Consider the following 22690-nt stretch of genomic DNA (forward strand, 5'->3'; position numbering starts at 1 on the left):
AAAACATAGCTCCAAATTAAAAAAAAAAAGGCCAAACATTCATGGCTAGCGGGTCATACACAGGGAATGACAGCCAATTGAAAGAGAAAACAAGAAATTCAAACAAGAAATTCAAGTCTTCAAGAGAGGACCAGGGTCAGAGCATCTGAAAATCTCATTTATTATTTTTTTTTCTGAGCTGTTTCCTCACCGTTACAGTGGGAAATATTACAGAGCCTGCCCCACTATGTTCATTGCAAGGATGAGATGAGCTGCCCATTGTTTTGTGTGCGACAGACTGCCTGGCACACACCGGGCATTCCATAATCGGTACCTCTTACTGTCGCTGTGACAGTGTCATCTGCTCAGTGTCCCCTTACTTTATCTTAGGAAGCCACTTTCTGCTTTTTCAAACGCTGGTGAAACAGTCTTTGTATCATTTTTCCAAATCAGATAATGTTTTAGCCAATCCAACAGAAGTCAAAACGAGTGTTTTGTAACAGTACGTTAAGGAGACCGAAGTCTGTCCCATCCCGGAGAGCGCTGCAGAGCTGCAACCCAGCAGACTGTTTCTGAGGCAGATCTCAGACTGCATAATTGCTAGGTCTGCTATGGGGAGAAGTGAACACCCGTTTCCACTTACAATCCACCATATATTCTCAACTCCTTGCAGCGTGAGCAGTGGGGCTACCTGTGGGGCAGGCTTCAAATGTCTGGAGACAGCTACTGTGTCCTATGTTAAGACTTCCTTTCTCTGTGCTTAGCATTCCCCATGACTGGTCCCTTGGATAGGATGATTTGAAGAAGCCAGGGTGGGTTTCCCTTGTCTCCCAGACAACTGTGGTTTGCAGCTCCTGCTAACACACTGGCTTTGTATTTCATGGGGCAGAGGCAGAGATACTGGGAAGACTTGGGGGCACACACTTGCAACTGCCCTGTCTGGTGCATCAGTCCTCATCTACATCCCTGTGATCAATAAGAGCCCAAGAACCTGAAGTAATGTTTAGAGTCCCCCATCCCTTCCTAACTGGGCAAAGAACAGTCGTGTAATGGAGTTGGAAATCTTAAGAATTTCTGATTTGGATGGACAGAACAGCAAAAGGATATTAACACATCTTTAAAACAACAGAAGTCAAGGCAGTTCACTCCTAGTTGATATGGACAAGGTATTTTCTGAAGGATGGACAAATGTCCCGGTCACAATTCTCATGGCAGGGTAAACTTTATTCCCGGATTCGTGCGCCATCGAAGCCTTCTCCTGGGTAGGCAAGCTTTTTCCCATTCCAGTTTTCTCTCAGTAATGCATTTAAACAGTAAAGCACCTTAGACCCTGTCCCTGAGTTTGTTTTTGCTTTTACAACATATGGATTTTATACAGAAACACAGCCCTGTGGGTAGAAGTAGGAGGAGAACCTGTGAGGCCTGGTTGTCTCCTGCTACCATGTGGATTCTGGGTACCCAACTCAGGTCATCAGGATGGATAACAAGCATCTTTACCAGCTGAGTTGTCTTGCCAGCCTGCATCTGTTTTTGGTTTTGATAATTTTGCTTTTCAACTTACTTAACTGACTTTATGAATATTTGCCTGCACACGTATGTATGTGCAGATGGTATCTACAGATGTCGGAAGGCGGCAATGGAACCCTTGGAATTAAGGTTACGGATAGCTGTGAACAACCACACAGGGGTTAAGAACCAAACCCAGATCCTCTGCAAGAGGAGAGGGGGACAGAGAGAGAGAGAGAGAGAGAGAGAGAGAGAGAGAGAGAGAGAGAGAGAGAGAGAGAGAGAGAGAGAGAGAAGAACACACTTCTAGGCATTCCTCTCTCCACCTCCCATCTTGATAAAGAAACACCTGGGTTACAGATGCAGGCTATAGGGCTTCATGTGGGTTCTTGGGATGTGAACACAGGTCCTTACATTTGCACAGCAGGTGTCTGATCCACTAAACCATCTTCCTGGCCCATCTATGACTTTTAAAAAATGAACTTGATCTAGGCAGCGTTAGTGCAAGCCTTTAATCCCAGCACTTGGGAGTCAGAGGCAGGTCGATCTCTGTGAGTCTAAGGCCAGTCTGGTTTACAGAGTGAGTTTCAGGATAGGCAGGGCCACACAGAGAAACCCTGTCTCAAAAAACCAAACCAAATCAAATCAAACCAAACCAAACACCAAAAACCAACCAACCAAACTAGATTAGGTGTGATCTTTTGTAAATAACAAAACCTAAACAAATTTGGTACTAAAAAGTACTTTAAAAATTTGCTTCTTTAAATGAAAAGCAATTTTTAAAAACTGTCTCATGTTTGTTATTTTAAGTTTATAAACTCAACGATTATAAATCATCAAACTAAACCAGAACAATTCCTTAAAGTAAAAATACCTGTTCTGCAGGATTGAAGACCCAATTTAAATCATTATTTCTCAACTGTGGCCAATTTTGCCTAAGAAAACATCTGGCATTGTCTGCATCTTGGGGTGTCACTGCTGGGAGGCGCTGCTGACTCTGAGAGAAAGGAGCACCCCACAGTTGGACAGAGTACCCCACAGGGTGAGCTGGTATGCCTCAAAAAGCGAGGATTGTGTTTGTGTTGTGATTGTGTTTGTGGCTGCTTCCAGCGGTTTTTCTTGTCTGTAACTTTCAGTTTATCTGTACTTGGATTTGGGTTTCTTTGGGCTTATCTAGACTACAATCAGTAAACTTGAACATTTAGAGTTGCTAAACTTGTCATTTGCTGAATTTGGGATATTTTCTTGCAATTATCCTCAAATATTTATTACGGTATCACGCTTTTCCTCTTTCAGAAATGCTGACATTTTAAACATTGGATGGGGAAATTCAGGAGATCTGTTTATGCAACCTCTATTACTGTTTGGCTTTCTAGCCTCCCCCTTCTAGTCTGATAGTTAGAGTCAGGAGCCTAGCCTAGCCTGTTTCATCTATTTCTTCCACTCACGCTGAATGTCCAAGACCAAAACTGGTGTTTGCTAAGCATGGATAACAGCTGATCGACCAGGGAGGGTAGTTTCTCTCTCCATAAAGACGTTTATGGGGTTGCGGTACCCGTTGCACAAAGTCTGTTACTCAGGAGTACGGAGCCACAAAGAAAGTGGGAATAGCAGCCACTGGAGCTACACATTCCTGTCTCCGCTCTGTTTCTGGTTCATAGTAGAAGCGTCATTTACAGGTCTGTGTTGGTGTCTGGTGCCTGCTTACAGGCTCCTTGCTGTCAGGCATCTAGGCTGGAAGATTCTGAAGGGAAAAATATGGGAAACACTGCCGATCTGGCAGATCTCTCAAGTCTGGCCTTTCATCTGCCTCCTACTACTTAGTCTTGAGACTGCCGCCGTAGGCACTGTGTTTAGGTTTTATGGACGCACTTAGTGGGAGAGACACGGTGGACTGTGCTGACTCCGTTCCCCGGGAGCCTGTATTTACCTTTTGATTTCATCTTTTCCTGTTGGCGAGCACGGGTATTTACCTGGTGTATCATTTAAGCTTTTGCCGTGTAACAAGGGCCTCAAAGCTCAGCGGGACAAGACTGCATTTCACTTAGCTCAGGGGGCTTTGAGTCAACTGGGGAATTGCTCTGCTCCGGGCTGGTGGGGCAGTGTTCTCCCTTGCGTCTGTGGTCCGCTGGAAGTTGGATGATGTAAGATGCTCTAATTCATATGTCTAGTAGCTGGCTAGCTGTCACTTAGCATGTCTGTCTCCTTTCATGTGGTCTCATTCACCCAGATGGTTAACTAGGACTTGGTTCCAGCCGTATCCTGAGAGGGTGAACTTCAGCGCTTTCAACAATCTGATTGATTCATATTCCCCACCATCCCAAGCGCCACCGCCTAAAGCCAGGATGGGGAGCAGGGTGTGTGTGTGTGTGTGTGTGTGTGTGTGTAAGGCTGCTGACAGCAGACATAGGCAGAACATCACTGGGGCCAGTTCTGCGTACAGTGTATCATGGCCAAGTGTGGCTGAGAAAGCATGGTATTCATTTAACATGGGTACTTCAGTGCTCTTTCCAGTAACATCTTCACTGCAGAGAAAATGGTAGGGTTGTCGCTTTCCTCCAGCTGTCTCCGGCAGTCCTTCCTCCGTCACCTTTTGACATTTCAGGTCATACCCCAGACCCAGTCTGTGCTCTTTCTTTTTGGCAATAAGGATATATTAACACACTTGTAGGACTCAGCCACCACTAAGAGTACCGCTAAGATAACATTATGAAATGCACACTCCTTCTGTTCCCAGATCGAATTATATTTTTAATTCAGTTTCCCCAGGGTGTGGTTTATAGAATCTTCTCTTCTTTCTGCAAATTCTTTGATCTCAACAGACATCCCAGCACGTGGGATCACTTCCACGGGCACAGAGAACCTGGAACTGAGAATCCCATAGCATCCTGTTCTCCTCCTACCAAGGGGACTGTCTGCAGCCATGACAACTGTGACATCTGCTCTGCTAAGACTACCCTGCTGAAGGCCAATCATCCTGTCTGTCCTTTGGGTCCTTATCTGATAGAGTTATATTTGTTTTCTCCCAGCCCAGCCTTTGGAGTGTGTCTCTTCTTCCCAACACCGTGTGTGTGTGTGTGTGTGTGTGTGTGTGTGTGTGTGTGTGTGTATGTGTGTGTGTGTGTGTGTGTGTGTGTGTGTGTATGTGTGTGCGCGCGTGTGTATTCAGGTTCTTGTGAAGGTCAGGGCTCAACCTCAGGAGCCAACCACCTTGTTTTCCGAGACAGAATTTCTCATAGATTTGAAGAAGGCTAGGCTGGCTCGTCAGTGGGTCCCAGGGTTACATGTGTTTCCACGTCTCCAACACTGAACAGGCATGGCACCCAACATTTTTACATGGGTTGTAGGAGAGTCAAATTCAAATAGTCATGCTTGCATAGCACGTGTCTTATTAACCGAGCTCTCTCCTCAGCCTGCTTTTCCTTTTTCCTATGGTACCTTCTCTTGGCTACTTTGTCGAGTTTAAGAAGACAGACAGAAAGACCAAAGCAAGAAACTCACACATGCACACAAAACCTTTCCTGGTCCCATACTCTTCTTTAAATACCAACGTGCCTTCATCCTTTCTCTTCCTCTTTACAGGCAAATTTCTGGACGATAACTATCCGTACTTTCTGCTGTGCTTTGCCACAGCCAGTGGTCCATGGAAGAGACCACTACCTGTTTCAGTGACAAAGGCAATCAATCTTTGAGCTGACCCTGGTCTCTGAAGGGGTACGATTTCCCAGCACACCAAGGTGTTGTTTAAATGTGGCCCTGAAAATCCTCCATGGTGCTAACCACACCCTGAGTTTCACGTTGTGTGGATGACATTGATTGATTGTTTCTAATACAGATGTTAAGTTTATATCCATTACTGTAATCACTCAAGAAATATCTGTTGGGCATGTCGCATGTACCACCAATTACTGTGAACAATGCAAAAGTCCTTGCAAATGAAGCAGAGACACAAACAAGTAAATGTGAAACATATCAGAAAGGGACTCAGTCTGTCTCTCTGTCTGTCTGTCTATCTATCTATCTATCTATCTATCTATCTATCTTTTATCTATCATCTATCTATAAATCTATCTATCCATCTATCTATCAATCATCTATCCATCATTTATCTATTATCTATAATCTATCTATCATGTATATCCATCTATCAATCAATCATCTATCTATTTATCTGTCATCAGAACTAGGGGTCTAGACCTTCCTCTGGGTGAGGCAGGAGTCTCTGAAAGGTTTGGAGAGAGAATAATAGGAGATACCTGAATTCAGAAGGATCATTCTAGTTTCTGTATTCCTGCCTCTCCTTCGTCTTTTCACACTACTCAGGAGGAAAGGCAGCTGAAGCCTCTATCCAACTGCTTTCTCAGTCAGAAGATCTCATTTCATTCCTCACTCTAATAATAAAAATTCAAAGTGCACATTTCAACAGGCCCTGCAGAATCAGCCAGTTCTCCATTCACAGACAGTACTCGGGGACAAAGTGTCTCCTGTATGGACAATACTAGGGGACAAACTGTCTCCTGCAGATATTGCTCTCCCCATCTCATTAGACACTAAACATTGTTATGACCTGGACCACATTGTTTCCCTTAAGGTTTTAGTTTCTAAAGTAATTATTACTCTGGGCATCTCCTTTACCCAGTATATACACTCATGTACAGGATCTAAAAGTCAAAGAGTCCCAGACAGAAGAAAAGTATCCTTGAGAAACCTCAACAACTTCTCAGATGTTTCTAGGCAACTATTCTCAAGGTAATTAATTATTGGTTCCACTACTGATGTCTGGGCATTGGTACCAAAGCAGCGCACCATATGGAGAAAGCTTTCAACAGTGCTGACTTCAGCTGGATTTTTAAACCATTATGTAATGCATTTTCAAGGAGACACATGCGGATTGTGGGCTTGACTCCCCCTAAGACTTTGATGAAGCCTCTGAACAGATGGCAAATTGCTTGTCTGTAGCTGCTCACCTGCTAAACCTCCAGCCAGGTGAGTCACACTTGTCTCTCTGTTGCTAGGCGACAAGGCAACTATAGGAAGCCAAGAGAAACTACCAACCACTGCCATTCATAGAGCATGTACTAGGGCCAGCCATCTTGGTGTGTAATTCACAAAAACCAATGGAAAATATTTCATAGAAAGACTTTAGGAGATTCTGCCATTATAAGAAACAATAGTTCAGTTATGATTTACTTCTAGAAAAAAACCGAGCTACCCATAAGGTTGCTAAGACTCAAGAGAGCCAGAGGTTAATGCTGGCTTGGGCTTTTCTTACTGGTATCAATAATTAAGCTGCCCCCGAGGCCACCAGAACACCATTTAATTCTTCTGCTACAGTGCACTAAAATGCCCTGGAAAGGTTCTTGCTATATTATTTACGAATGTTGCATAAGCATACTAACTCATGTCTGGTTGCTCTCTGCTAATAAAAAAAAAGACAAACCAAAGATCAGTCCGTTTACTTTGCAGGGAACGTATAATTGGATAAGTCGGAGTCATGGCTGCCATCACACCAGAACCTCAAAAGGATAAGAAGGACGTCTGTGCTGCCAAAGTCTGCGGCTGCCCTTGACCTGGCAATTCCTTCTGACTATGCAACCTAAGTTGAGTGTCACTGGTACCAGAGAGACTCAAATGTCCAGTGACAGGAAAAGGCTGGAGCCAGGCAAACAGTGACGCACACCAGGAGGCCATCAAGGTCCTCATCTGAGGGCTCTTATCCAGGTGTGAGGAATGCTAATGTCTTACAGGAGAAGGGCAGGTGGCCAAACTGCAGGTGACAATTGTATCTCAATTTTTAAAAAAATCTGCAACATGCAAATAAGTGTAACCCATATATACAAGTGTGAAATATATATAGGTGCATAGCATAAAATGTTTGTATAGTACACATAGGAACATACACATCAATATTCAAAAGATGCAAATCATTAACTGATCGTGTTAAATTGGGTAATTAAAATGTCGTTAGTGTTTCCTGCATTTCTATAAGGAAATTACTGTTATATTTTAATTTATAAATAATATATTTATATTTTTGTTATATATTTTATTATAAAGTATTGTTATATTTTTAAAAAATAAGACTATGAAATGGGTTGGCAGTTTTCATATTCAGTACTTCAAAATGTATAGGTCTTTAAAAATATCTGTTTGTGCGCGTGGTGTGTGTGTGTGTGTGTGTGAGCTGTTGCATACAAGTTATAGTGAGCATATGGAAGTCAGAGGGCCAATGTGTAGGAGTTCTCATTCCACCATGTAGGTTCTGGGGACTCAACTCCGTTTCTTTATTAGGTTCTGAGCCTACCCTTTAACAGCTGAGCCACGTCTCAAGCCCCGAACGAACTCAGTTTCATCAGCCTTAGCAGCAAGCACCTTTATCTGCTGGGCCGTCCTATTGGCCCGTCGTGGACTTTTTTCTCAAAACAAGGTCAGAACCTTAGAGGTTGGCAGTACACCAGTGGTTTGTATGTATTTTTATTTTTTTAATTAACTTCAACTAAAACATCTGTTTGGACAAGTAACGGACGTTAAACGTTCCCTTTGGCAGCGTGGCTTTATCCCCGTGAAATGTCTCTGTCCTTCATATTGAAGCATATAAATAGATACAGCTTACTTTCTCAGAAGCAAAATGAAAGAAGGACTATGTATCTTAGCCATCATCTCTCGCCCCTGTCAGATTAAGCCACACAATCCGCCATGGCCAAACTTGGCTAAGGATTCAGGTCTGTTCAGATCTTAGGGTGGATGACTGACATATTTGCTGCCTCCATCCACAAATAGCTTTAGTCAGGCTTTTAAAAAAGTCATTTTCATTACATCTGGTCTCCGATGAGTCCATGTGCGCTATAGCGCATGCTCACTCTCTCCACCCTTCCTCCCCATACCCATCATCCTCTGCGATTCCCTGCAGTCCCTCCTGCACATTCAGGTCCTTTTTGTGACCCACTGCGTTCAACCACGTGCTGGAGCATGGGTTTAGAACTGCCCTTTGGAGCCTGGTAGGCCCACCGATGGGTACCCAACTGAAGACAGGGACTCCTCCGCCCTTAGAATCCACCAGTAGCCCATTGTTGAGCAGGGAGTGGTAGCGCTCTGTAATCCTTCCCCAGTCCAGGACTAACAACAGGCCCAGTCTACAGCAATGTCAGCAGCAGTGGGATAATGACTACAGGGGTGTCTTATACAGACAACTACAGCTGGCGCTGTGTGTCCATGAGTATGACAGCTTTGTCCCCTCAGAAGTCGCTGTTATACAGAAGTCTTCTCCAGACTCTGGCTCTTACAATATTTCTGTCCTGCCTCACGTTATGTTCCCAGAGCCTTGGGAGGGGCAGTGATGGTGTTTGTGTTTCATTTAGAGCTGAGTACTCCGGCATCAATTAATTGGTCTCTGTACTTGGACCAGCTGTGAATCTCTGTCTTAGCCATCCACAGAGAGGCTTCTCCCATGAGAGCTGGGAGTGGTGGTTTCAGTAGCCCTCCCACCCCCAGGTTCTCGGACTAGTGCTATCTAGCTATATGGGGCATCTCCCTTTTTTTTCTTCCTTTTTTGTTTTTTAAACTTATACTTTTTAATTAGCTCATACAGCACTAGAGTTTTGATACAATTGTGGGTTTTGACTAGCCCTCTCCTACTGCAGTTTCCTCTTCCTCAGCCCCAACCCTCTGGCCTGCTGAAACCTTCCTGCCCCTAGTGCTCATCCCTAAAGCATTCCCCAGTCCAATGTCCCTGTCCTAGCTTCCTGGATTCAGAAGGCACTTCAAGTTGGTTACAGAAATCTAAGTGGTCAAAATGAGGATGCCCACATGAGAGGTACTACATGGCATTTGTCTTTCTGCTCCTGGTTCACGTCATGGAATATATATATTTTTCCAGTTCCATCCACTTATTTGCAAATTTCATTTGCCCGTTTGCATATGAAAAAAATTCTCTCGGGGCTGGAGAGATGGCTCAGCGGTTAGGAGAACTGACTACTCTTCCAGAGGTCCTGAGCTCAGTTCTCAGCAACCACGTGTTGGCTCACAACCATCTGTAATGGGATCGGATGCCCTCTTCTGGTGTGTCTGAAGACAGCTACAGTGCACTCATAAATTAAAAAAATAAATAAACCTTTAAAAAAATTTCTATCACGTGCATGTACTGCATTTTTATTATTCATTCTTCAGTCAATAGACACCAAGCCTAGCTCCATCCCTAGTATTGTTAATAGAGCAGCAATAACTCTGGGTGAACATGTGCCTCTGTGTTAGCACACAGAGAACCCTGGTCTCTCAGTGTATGATCAGGGGCTCAGGGGTGGACTACAGCCAAACCAAAACCTAATCTCAAAAGTGTTTGACTATTCTCATAAAACAACCAATTATCTCCCCTCCATCCAACTAACCAAGAAAGTCGGGAGTAGCTACAAACCGTCTCACACCTATGAGTAAAGACAGAGTGTGTAGAAAGCATTTCTCTTCAGCTCACATCCCTGAGCACACGCTTCCGTCACCCCAAAATGTGGCTTTTAGATAGTATCTGTCCTCTGGGGCACAGAGGTTGGTGCTCTTTATATCAGGTTCATATAAAACTGCTTCTATAACCTCTTCTGAGTCAAGTCCCCATGCAAGGACTTTTACAACTGCTCTGATCTAACGAGGAATTAGGTCCCTACCACTCTGCATCGAATTGGGAATTCTTACAGAGCCTTCTTGGTAATCATATCCATTTGGATATAAAAGCATTCCTGCAATTACCTGCTCCAAACTCTTGATTTGACAGAACAGTTTGGATAAAAGGCTTCTGCCTCTGATTATACTTAAGAGGCCAGTGCTATCAAGCACACAGCGTTGGTACAGAGCTCTATAAAGACAGGAGATAGTCTGAAAAATGAGGACACCCCAAACTCTCTCCCAAAGGAGCACACACCGAAGGTGCCCGAATTATTCTAAAGGCCACTTCAGGCTCACTGTAATGATTTCATTCTGATAAGAGAATAAGCGACTAAGTCAGTGTAGCACTGTAACATCGGGAAACCGGCTGGAGAACTGGAAACTTGCTGCCTAAGAAAGAAAAAGCCAGATGTGGTGGTGCGGGTCTGTAATCACAGCACCAGAGAGGCCGAGAGGAGAGAATCGCACTCTGAGACAGCCCTGGCTCCCCAGCAAGACCGAAACAAACACAAAACACAACAGCTCAAAAGTAAGCAGAAAAGAGAAGTCTAGCGGTCCAAGGACCTGAGATCGGGACTTCAGCGTGGCGTCCACGACTGCGGTCGGGCTGCATGCGTTGGGTTTGCATGTTAGTAGGCTGACAGTTCCTCAGTCAGCTTTGTCTCTGTGGTTGTAATGGCCGAGCGTCTCCAGCTCATCAGCCGTCATTGAGAGAGAAGGCTGTTCAGGATGGACCTCCGCTCAGCAACCAAGTTTGTAGGCATCTACTGCGTAGACCGTAAGCCTCAGCGTCTTAGTGAGTAATAGATTCTGATAGCAAACGAGCCGGCGTGTGTTCGCTTGCATTTTTATTTACCGTGCATTCACCAGATTCATCTTTATAAAAATTAGGATTTCATTTCCTCAACTACTCGGAATATTGGCTGCGGGCTGTTAGAACTCACATCTGATCCCTCCCTGGGAATTGCCCTGGAGAACTCCCTTCCGTGGAAGGGAGCAGTTGCCTTTCCTAAGAGCACTCCAAGTTCAAGGGCTCCAAACCCTAAAACCCAATGCTCCCCGCTTGGATAAGGGACAACGTCAGGGGATCTCCAAGCCTCAGGGCTCACAGAGCTTCAGGCTTTCCCTCTGCCCAACCTTGCTCTGTTCAGTCTCAGGAAGAGTAGAGACAGGGATTCTCTTGAATGTGAAGAACAATCACCCAAGATCACAGGACTAGGAAGTAGAAGAGCCAAATGCAGGTGATGAGGCGACTATCATCCTTGTTTCTACAGCTTCGTTAAGTCCTTTGTCCCTTGTCATGAGAGGTCTCTCCTTATTTGGCCCATCTTAGCCTCTACCCATCACCCGTTCTAATCCTATGAACCGCAGTCCAGTCCCAGCAAACTCAGTATTTTCCCATACAAACATGTTCCTGCAGGCCCTAGGAAGGCCCCTCGTCTTTCCTTGCCTCTTATTTGGAGCCTTTTCTGTCTCCTAGGTTAAATGAAGATCTCCAACCTCCAGGCTCCCACAGTGGGCTACACGTCTCTTTAGCTTAGGACTGCATGATTATTATAATGTGTTCTTTGCGAGTAGAGACACGTCAGCTTTGCCAGCCTCACGGCTTACAGATGTTTTGTTCGGTGGATAAATAAATGAGGAGCTAGCCTTGTAAGTCCAAATGTGGGTTTGCTGCAACTTTCCTGAGAGCAGTCTTTTCCCATCTTTGCAGCGTGATGCTTAGCACTTGGACTACTACTGCACATGCTCACAGATATAACCACACTAAAAAACACAGACGGGGCTCATGGAGGAGCAAGACTATTCCTTCACTTCCCTGGCTCAGTTGAAACTCACTCTCTTTCTCTTTCTCTCTCTCTCTCTCTCTCTCTCTCTCTCTCTCTCTCTCCCCCTCTCTCTCTCCATATATATATATATATATATATATATATACACACACACACATATTCACTACACACACACATATTCACCACACACACACACACACACACACACACACACACACACACACACACAGAGCTCTTTTATTTAAGATGTTATTTCTCTGCCTAGTCTTAGATCCAACACAGAAAGTTCTCCTTTGTTGAAAACACTTCTCTCTCCCCCTCTCTCTATTTAACACAGCATACAGTGTCTTAGAACTCGCCAAATTCCATTTCTAGGTCAGAAATCAAATCTAATGTGGCCACATCAAGCACAGCTGAGCTGCCTTCCAGCTGGCCTCTTGACACTATCCTCTTGTTTTAAGAGGCCCCTTTGAAACACAAAGCCTGAATCGATGGGTTGCATACCCCCTTCTCTGAAGCTAAGAAAGTTATGGAAGAAAGGTCTGGTTATCAGACTAGGCATGGAACACCATTCTAACATGAAGCGGAGATTCATGCTCTCAACATAGAAACTGAAAGCCAGGCGAAGAGACTTTATACAGGAAATGTTCCAATTCTGTTATTGTCTTCCACAGAAATGTCTAAACAACGAAAGCACTCGCTGCGGGCTGACTGAAGCCAACGATGGCATGGAGACTCAGAAGCCAGGGTTTTGCTGTTTTGCTTTGTTTTGTTTGTTTGTTTGTTTGTTTGTTTCTATAAATGGATTCAGGAAGGAGGAAGCTTTTCTAACATATTAGAAACTGAATTTTCTGGGTCCTGTGGAACTTTTTTTTTTCCCCCACTTCAGTCTCGAATAGCCTCTGAGGTTGGGCTTTAAGAAGACATTGCAATAACATTTTCCTGGGAGGACCACGTGTGATGTGTGACAAGCCTGGTCACGTGTGAGCCAGGAAAGAAACACATGAGGCCCTCCTGTCTAAGTGTAGGGGTCAGAGGGAACAAAGGTGAAATTGTGTGTGTTTGTATATGGGTATGAGTGTGGGTACTTATGGAGGTCAGAAGCCTCAGGTCCCCCAGGAGCTAGAGTTACAGACAGTTGCAGGCTGCCCAACCTAGGTACCAGAAACAAACTTGGATCCTCTAAGTATAAGCTAACTTGTGTAAGCTCTTAACCATTGACCTATTTCTCTAGCACCCTGCAGGTACCCATCACCGAAATAATTTCTTTTGCTCATGTTCTTCAGATAAAATATTCATTAATTTTCTGAATATAAGTAAGTATACCTAGTGGATAATAATGTATACATTAAAACATACATACACACATGTGCACACACATACACACCACAAGCATACAGTGTAGATACACATGCTCGGGTTTCACCCTCTAAACTGTGTCCTTAGGACAGTCGAGCCTTTAATTCTCGTCTCTTAGGTGGCTGGGGCCAGGTGGCTATCTGGAAGCACACCATGGCAGGGTGTATGGAGTCTACCTTTTTAAACATCCGGGTGGAGTCCTCGCTTATCTGCATGAACCGCATGATGACATTGTTCAGATAGATGTCACTCAAAGTGGCGTGGTCTTTGCTCTCTCTTCTCACTTGGTTCAGGAGCAAATACCAGCAGTTCACTGGAGACAACAGGTTTTGGTCTTTCCTGAGAGATAAAGAAGGACAGAGTTACCACCAGATCGAGAGAGAGAGAGAGAGAGAGAGAGAGAGAGAGAGAGAGAGAGAGAGAGAGAAGACTCCTCATGCAGATGGAGGAGCCATGGTAGATGTGGCTGCCCTGCCACTGTTCATTGTGGTCTGAGTGTTTCTTAGATCAGGGCACGCTACAGCCTGCAGGGATCCTGCAACTTATCAGGCCTGGAAAGAAAACTTGGCTCAAAAACCCTGGTACAGCCTCCCAGCCTCTGACCAGGGCCCCAGGAGCCCAACCTAGACAGTCCTTAGGCAGCCCCCAGGTTTAGCACCCTGCTAAGGAAAGCACTTGTGTTTACATGAAAATCTATTGGCTACTGTCTCACACACAGACCGGTCTGCCGCAGCTCACAAAGTCTGCTTTGAGTGTTCAGCCTACTGCTGGAAAAGAAATTTGGCTAGGCATGCTTGCCATAGAATACAAATTGAAGGGTTATTTATTAATCCCTGGATGCATAGACTCCAGCCTCCAAAAACCATTCCCGGGGAACCCAAGCTTTATGGTATTGTGTCGAGTCTTATGAATGGAACCCAAAGCTTTGCAGACTCTTGGCATGTCACACGTCCTAATGAAATTCACAGAGCCATCTCAGATTCATAAGTGATCCTGGTTTATTCTAGATGATAAAACCAAATGAACTACAAAGTCACACAAACTTAGACATACATGCACACATATTCAAAGAACAACTCCATCCCGACACGGTGAGCAACTAAATTGTTACTGCTTGAAAACAGAAATTAAAAGTACAATTTTTTGTTGTTGACTATAAAAAACTAACCCACGAAATGGCAATGTGGCAGTGTTGGTGCTTAACCTGGGCAAAGGACGTAATCAGATGTGGGGTTTTATTAATTTATCTTTTTTTGTTTGTTTGTTTTTTGAGACAGGATTTCTCTGTAAAGTCCTGGCTGTCCTGGAACTCACTTTGTAGACCAGGCTGGCCTCGAACTCAGAAATTCACATACCTCTGCCTCCTGAGTGCAGGGATTAAAGGCGTGCGCCACCACCACCTGGCTAATTTATCTTCTTTTTAATTTGCATGCGTACATGAGAGGGGGGAGAGACAGGAGAGTACGTGTGACGTGGCACTGGTGTTGAGGTCTGAGGTTAACCTCCAATGGGAGCCCTTGCCTTCCACATAGTGTGAATAGGGGCCCTCACTACTTATCTCTGTGGCCTTTAAACTAATGAAGATTCTCATGTCTTTGCTTCCCGTCTTCTTGCAGGAGTGCAGGGTTTACAGATACTTGTGTGCTCCTATGCACAGGTTCCAGGATCAGGATACAGGACACTAGGTTTGCTCAGAAAGCCCTTTATTCACTGAGCCAACTCTTCCAGCAAGATGGACTGTTTTTATCATTCATAAACATTTACGACTGAACATTAACTCAGGGGGAACAAAATGAAAGTCACACCTTTCTACCATTGGGTCACTCAGATTCTACATTTAATATTGCACTGAATCTGGGCAGTTGAGGCAGGAAAGCCAAGAGTTTAAGGCTGGACTGGGCTATGCAGCACATTCAAGGGTGCCTTATAATAAGGTCCCTGTGTCAAAAACAAATACAAAGAAAATATTTACCATCCTAAAGACTTAAATAGAGTTACAATCTGTGTCTAAAAGGAAAAGAAAGCAAGATTACAACCAGAAAGGGGCCCAGAAAGAAATCTCCTTGTACCCTATGATTCCAGCCCTGACCTGGGACATTCTTTTTTCTCTGAACCATCAAGAAGGAATGTTGTGCCCACAGCAGATGCATAGAGCCTTTCAATTGACATCCTCTATTTAGTCAGCCCCATAAGCAATTGCTATGTGTTCATCTAAACTAGGCTTATCTTCTGTCCTGAAGGAGCTCACCAATGCCTTGAGCAGGTTGAGGCTGGGGACTTCAAGCCTTGGAGATATAGGTGGGCAATCCCAGCAATTTGGGAGGCTGAGGCAGGAAGACGACCAAATCCCAAGCCAGCCTGGATAACTTGGAGAGAGCCTGTCTCAAATTTGCATCATTATTAATGAAAGGTTGTGGGGGGCTCCTGTTCTAGGTTCTCATCTCAGCTCCTACTTTTTGCTGTGTGACCATGGGACAACAGTGCTAACCCCTCTGTGCTTCAGACCCTTTGTACAATGGATAAATAGCATACCCTGTCTCATGAGGTCATTACGAAGATGACTCGAGTCCCTATCTGTGTTTGAATGGTTGCCATCATGCCTCGAGCGCATAGTAAGTGCTGAGCATATGAAGTTAGCTATTTTTATCTGGGAGGCTTGCTCTAATCAAGACTTAACGTTAACTCTATTTAATCCTCACCACAGCCACTCACTGTGTCTTGACTGTCAACAAGAGAGCTCTAAAGCTTACCAAAGATTGGTTAAGGACCAAAGTGAGTATCAGAGTGAGTCTTTGTGTGGGAGGCTGATCTAAGCCTTGCTCTTTTTATTTGCAGTAGTGACTTTTAGGCTGAGGACCGTTTGCACAGATACTGTCCCCCAAAACGGTGTAAAAGCAGGTCTAGCTTCGATGAGCGCGAGCATGATTCTGCTAAAGACTCATTTGTCTAGAAAAAGAAGAAAGGCTATGCACATGCGTGCTCACATGCACAAGCCATACACCAGTTGCAGCAAAGACTTTGCCAATTACTGTCATGAGCTTTCTGGTAGAAAAACCAAAGCTCAGAGAAGGTACGTTGCACAGTCATGCAGTAGTCATTATTCAGACCCAGGTCTGGCTGGCTTGTTAATGAAGCTGGGTTTTGAGTTTCTGATCCATTTATAATCTATTTCATCCCCAGCTCTACATTCAGTCAGGAAGAATGCTCAAGTCAAAGGCAATTTGGAGCTGCATTCGTAAATAATTAATTGCATTTAGTTGAAGGGGCACATGCCCATGGGGGTCAGAGAACCATCTTCCGTAGTTTATTTTCTTTCCACCATGTGAGTTCTGGGAATTGAACTCAGGTTACCAGGCTTGGCCTCCACCTGCTATGACCTCTTGCTAACCTGGCTGCTCTCCTTTTAAACAGGGCTTCAAGGTCATAGAAAGGTTTGAAGTAGAACTTCAAGGTTGCCGAGAAGAAAGAGGCCCAGTTCTCAGTAACACCCCCAATCCCCAGGCTGAGCAGGCAGGTCTCTTTGTTGCCCCTGTGTGGGAGGGTAGGCGGGTTTTATTTCCTCTACCACTGGGGTGGGCTATCCTCTGGAACCGGAGGACAACGAGGAGAGGCCTACAGTGGAAACCTTGTCTTCATCTTTAGCTTCTTCATCTTTCTTTATCTTTATAAATCTTCATCTTGTGGAGACCTCACTGCCACCTGCTCTTCTGTAGGATTAAGGGACGGCACCTTTGTGAATATGCAGACCTTCACTTTTCTTGTCCTTTCTCTTTTGACTAGGGAGCATCCCTCGCCTCCCTAGGGATCCAGGTGTATCACCAGCGCATCAGTTACATTGTAACCATCACTTCTGGGATGCTTATGGTGCCACTGTTTCCAGATTCCAAAGCCCACTGAGCTTTCTGAAACATAAGGCCATGTTTCTTTTCATTTTACAATCTCTCCATCTGGATATCTGCCCCTCCCTCTAGGGTGGCTAAGACCACAAGGCCACAAATCATGAGAGCCCCTTGGTGTTCTCCCTTCCTGGTTATCTTCCTGTAGCTGACAACCTTGCCTGTCACTTGAATGAAGGTGTGGTCAGGTCAACTTAAAATGCTGCAAAGATTCCTATATCTGCAGGACAAAGGCCAAACTGCCCACAAAGACATGTAAGAGTCTGTGGTGTGCTCCAATTAATGCCTGTGGCCACGCTGCACCCCCAATGACAGTGTACTCTCAAAGAACTACTATTTTACAAACCTGGGTATGCAACCCCTCCCTTCTGGTTCTTAACCACAAGGCTCCCTTCTTCAGTTCCCTTTCATAGTCAGCTTGTCAGTATGTGCCCACTTACGGGTCACTCTTCTTAGGGCTAGGGATATGGCTCAGGTGGTAGTGCCTGCCTTGTAGGTACAAGTGTGTGAATTTGAGCCATGGACCCCAACATTAAGGAGGTGGACAGATGGGTAACACCTGAGGCTTTCTGGTCTCTGTAGTAGGTGCACATCATGTCTGTGCACCATTACACACATACATGCATTCATTCTCATTTCCCCCCCCATACACACACACACACACACACACACACACACACACACACAGTCACCACTCTTCCAGACCTTCCCTTCTCTACCTCCATTACAGACCATGCTTCCGCCTCCTCTGTCCGTGGTACCCGGGCTTGCCCTTGTTTGCATACTTGTGTTCTGATTTCCTACTTGCCTCTGTGACCCTGGGACTTACATTATAAAGTAAGTCTCTAGAACAGATCACATGTATGTTCTTTCTAAAGTAATAAAGTACATTAATGTTAAAGATTAGCCATGCTCACCCATAAGCTCTTACCGAAAGTCTTTGCTTTTAAAAGTTTTGATTATAATTACTACAAACATGTTGGGTGAAGGTGGGGCGTGGTCCCCAGGAACACTAAACCCAAACAAAAGTTATTGCTGATTTTCATACAAAAGTCATTAAAGAGTGCTGCAGGCACTTGGCAGGCAGGCAGGGCTGTCATAAGTACCAAGCTAGCCTAGGCTACAGAGAGAGACCTAGTTTTAAGAAATGGAAAAAATTAAAGAGGAGGAAAAAGGTGTGTGTGGCGGGGAGGAAGACGAGGAGGAGAAATCTTGAGGCCTTTGTTTAAAACAACTACTTTCACTTCACCCTTTCAAATGTCTACTATGGCTGATATCATCAGCTCCTTTTCTGTAGTTGCTAATTTCATAAACACTGGTTTAAAATACAAACGCATGTCTATGCAGCATAAGTGGGAATGGCGAAAGGCTGTTAGATTTATGGGGACACGTTTGCCAATAACTTCATAAACAAAAGAGGAAATGTCTAGAGCCAGAGAGGTCTGAAGAAAAGACATGGTCGCCATCGCCTTGGAAAGGTGAGTCTGAATCAAGACTCGCTCCATCTGCCAGTCTGTCTGTCTGTCTGTCTGTCTGTCTGTCTCTATGCATCCATCCCTCCTTCACTACCTCCCTCCTTCCATTCCTCTCCCTCCCTCCCCTACCCCTACCTGTATCCCCGGTATTGAACCAATAGCTCAAGTCTTCCTCCTCCCTCTTTATTTCTCCCTCCCCTGTCTCCCCATCTGACCCCAGGTATTGAACCTATGACCCCATGCATGGTAGCCAAGCCCTCAGCCCCTAGGGCAATGCCCACAGCTGGAAACGGCCTTTCTTACTTGAACTGTTGATGGTCCTTAGTGCTTCTTGTTTTGGCCATGAACCTTTCTGCCAGCTTCTCCAGGTTCCGAGAATATTCCGTCTCAATTTCGGCTTTTTTCCGGAAGAAATCTTGTAGGTCCTGGAGCAGCTGAACTCGCATCTCTGTCTGCTGCTCCAGGCATTTTTGTTGTTCTACCAGCTGGGCTCGGATTTCTGAGGAAAGACAAGAATTCCCCCGGTGATGTCATGGAAGTGACCAAGATGCACAAACAGGCAAGGCATGCAGAGTGACTCCTGTCACACGAGTGGCCCTGTTGATGGCCTCTGCTGGAGTCCTGCACCCAGGTTGGTTTTTACTTTTTATGTTATATCCATTTATTCACCATAGCTCTGTGTGTGCATGCATGTGGACACATGTGCATGACAGAGTGGGTGCAGAAACCAGGGATAACCTGTAGGAGTTGGTTCTGTCCCTCCTCCATGTAAGTCTAAGAGATTGAACACAGATTGTCAGCTTGGTGGAAGCACCTTTAACCACTGGCCCTTGGTTGCTTTATTTTAAAACATCTGCTGGCCTTCTTTTTTAAAAAATGATATGGGACTGAGGGAAATATATAGCAAATCTGAATAGAAACATGTCTCACACTTGCAGTGCCGCAAACACACATTGAGTCACGAGAGAAAGAAATTACAGCCTTTCGGATAATTCCCAATGCTGGGGCGCTGCTGGCATCAGAGTGCGTTATAAGATGTTCGGTGGCGTTTTACATTGACTTTCCCTTTTGAGCATAGATAGAAAAGAAATGGGCAGCATCTCTTCCAGACGTCGGAGTCGTGAGGCGTTTGTCAGTTGGCACACGCAGAGACTGACATCTGGCAATTTTATTTAGGGCATACACTCCTCATTTGTAAAACACTTAGCTCCAGGGTTTATAGACATGCCGGACCTAAAAATAACTCCGTTCTATATCCAAATAATCCATTCATAACCAGGCAAGCCCACAGACTCCAACTTAGGATTCTATTCACAACACCAAGGCTGCTCTCTCAGCCTTGGCTCGATACACATCGTTCAAACTGACACCTTTACCGACACACACAATCCTGGGACAACTTTGACCGTTTCAATACATTAGAAGCATGGGGGATGTGCATCTGTGGATTCAGAGAAAACACAGAGCAAACACAGACCAGGCAGAACTATCTGTAAGAGCTGCAGAGACGGCCGTGTTTGGAAAACAAGTCACACTAAGCACACACGGCTGTTCCAAGGCCTAAGGCTAACTTCCAAAGACAAGAAGAGTGATCTCGGCGGAGAAGCTCAGTGCTCCTCTGGCCACAATGTTCGCACGTTGCCCCAAAAGAGGCCAGCAGCCTAACTCAGTGGGGACAGAGGAATCCTGTCCCAAGAGCACTTTCTTCTATTCCTAGTAGAATCCCTTCCAGACAGAGTGGATGGTAGATTGGATCCCCTTGGTTAAACTCATTAACAGTTGGTTAAGGCGTGGGTGCAGGAGCAGGTCAGGAAACTTGCTGACTTGACTAATACTGAGTTACAATAATATTTACTCCTTCACCACCTTGCCTTAAAAAGAGTACATTTGGGTGTAAAAGCAAAGCAAGCACTTTAAGAAGCAGTTGGTAAGTGGGATTCTCTCTGGGATTCCTATCTCTGCTTTGTGAGTCTGACCAATGTAACATTTTGTGTTATCTTCCCTCGTGTTCAGTGGCTTTGAGCAGTTGTCCAAAGCCCCAGCTAAAATCTTGGCAGAGAAGCCTGAAGAGGTCTGTCCTGAGATCTGCTATGCTCCAGGCAATGCTGCTTCTGGGGTCCCTTGGCAAAAGCAAGGAGGTGGACCTCAGGTTCCCTCTGGGCTGAGGGATCCTGTTCCCAACCTCAAGGAAATGTGGCTGTCACTGGAGAAAATGCATCACCAACAGACTTTTAACTACAAGGAAGGGCATCTGGTTCACAGTCGATCAAAGGAAGTGGTGTTTCCAATGTAGTATTATAATCAGCATGGCTGCCAAACATTTTCTTCTAAAAATACATAGTTATTTCTGTTTTATGAAGAAAGAAAGAAAGAAAAAAAAAACCCAAGGATTCGGGTATTTCTCATTCAGGAATTCCAGTAAATCTTTTGCAAGGAAGTGATGTTTTTTAGCAAATCCTGCTGTGCTAAGAGAAAATGAGTCTATTACCTTAGAAGGACCAACTGGTCCACCCCATCCCCACTTCCTCTCACCTCGTTATCCAATAAGAAATAAAAGTAGCTTCACTACACATCTCATCAGTTACCCAACAGTTGTATGGGCTTTCTTCAACCGGGAAGAAATGATCAAAACTCCTAGAAAAACCGTGAACCTTAGTTCTGTACCAAGGAATACGGCTCCTTCCCAACCCCAGATTCTAGGGCGGCCCGTTAAGGCCTTTCCTAGCAGCTCTCTCTGCCCAGTCTCGATGGGGATCATTATTTCCAGACGCAAGGGTCATTTTACTATAGCTGAGCACATCCTTGTTGAGCTTGAATCTTAGGTTAGGCCGAGTCCTAAGCTCTGAGCAGCTTCAGCTGGTTGGACACAGGAGTCTTACAGTGCTAAAGGCAGTTTATAACAAAGGAAGGGAGGACTGTGGACTATAAAGGTGTGGGAGACACGATGCCTGGAATAATAAAGGAGATGATAGGACATACAGCTGTACTCAGCTGGAAGTAGAAGGACACCAAGTCCCACATGGCGCAAGGTGTGCTTGCAAATCATACACTGGACAGGGCATTTGTATGCAGCTTATGCAAAGAACTCTTCTAACTCAACAATAAGACAAAAAAAATTACAACGTACAACATGGGCAAAGGATCTTAGTCAGTGTTCCTCCCAGGATGTTGAAAAAGTGGGCCAATGGACTCTTAAAACCTGTTAAATATTATCAGCTACCAGGAGATGAAAATCGAAAGCAGAGCGGATACCCTGATACCAACAGCGAGAGCAAAGGGTGTTGGAGAGGGGATGGAGAAACCAGAATCCTAATATGTTGCTGTCCGAAGTCTTAATATTCTCAGTCGCACTGCAGAATATCCTGGCACTTCCTTAAAAGGTTAAACACAATTACCAGATTAGCCAGCATTTCTACTTCAGGATATATAGAATAAGAAGTGAAAATATATTTTCATACAAAGCCAGGTAGGTACATGAGTGTGTACGGCAGTATTGTTAGCAAAGGGGAGATGTGGAGATAAACCTATTAATAGCCAAAGGGGGCAGAGCGTGGCACTGTTCTACAGTGGAATTTTGTCTGATAATTAAAACGATGAAGAGCTGGGTTACGCTATGGTGAACCTCCAGAGTGTAAACTTACTGCAGCCCAGCGGGCAGAGTGCTTGCCTGTCACGCACGAAGCCATGGGTCTGAGCCCCAGCCTCACAGACACTGAGTGGTAGCACACACCTGTCTTCCAGGACTCGGGAAGTAGAGGGAGGAGGAGCCAGGAGACAAGGTCATCCAAGGTCATTCTCAGCTACACAGCAAGTTTGAAGCTGGTCTGGGTCACACGAGACCCTGTCTCAAAAAAGAACCAACCACGGATCTATAAGCTTACTGGTCCATTCATGTGAAGTGTCTGGGATAGGATCTCTCATGGAGGCAGAAGGTAGCTGTGTTTTGCTGGGGGGATGGGAGACTAGAGCATCATAGGAAGTGGCTGCTGTTGGATTTGGGTTTTTGGGGGATGATAAAAATGACTAAAAATTC

The 22690-nt window shown here is 44.9% G+C and overlaps 1 protein-coding gene across 4 annotated transcripts in view; it reads right to left on the reverse strand.

Annotated features, from left to right (window-relative positions):
- Positions 1–22690, reverse strand: part of Srgap1 (SLIT-ROBO Rho GTPase activating protein 1) — a 266921-nt gene that overhangs the window by 131363 nt on the left and 112868 nt on the right. For all 4 annotated transcript variants that reach the window (XR_003948581.1, XM_006513140.2, NM_001242411.1 and 1 more), the window contains exons 2-3: positions 18961–19156; positions 13463–13625 (exon numbers count right to left, since the gene is read on the reverse strand). Coding sequence is in view for 3 of the 4 variants with exons in the window: in XM_006513140.2 (XP_006513203.1) it covers positions 13463–13625; positions 18961–19156 (359 nt within the window). In the remaining variant the exon portion in view is untranslated. The remainder of the gene's footprint in view (positions 1–13462; positions 13626–18960; positions 19157–22690) is intronic.

This window comes from Mus musculus, chromosome 10, assembly GCF_000001635.26.
Source record: "Mus musculus strain C57BL/6J chromosome 10, GRCm38.p6 C57BL/6J".
Taxonomy (NCBI): domain Eukaryota; kingdom Metazoa; phylum Chordata; class Mammalia; order Rodentia; family Muridae; genus Mus; species Mus musculus.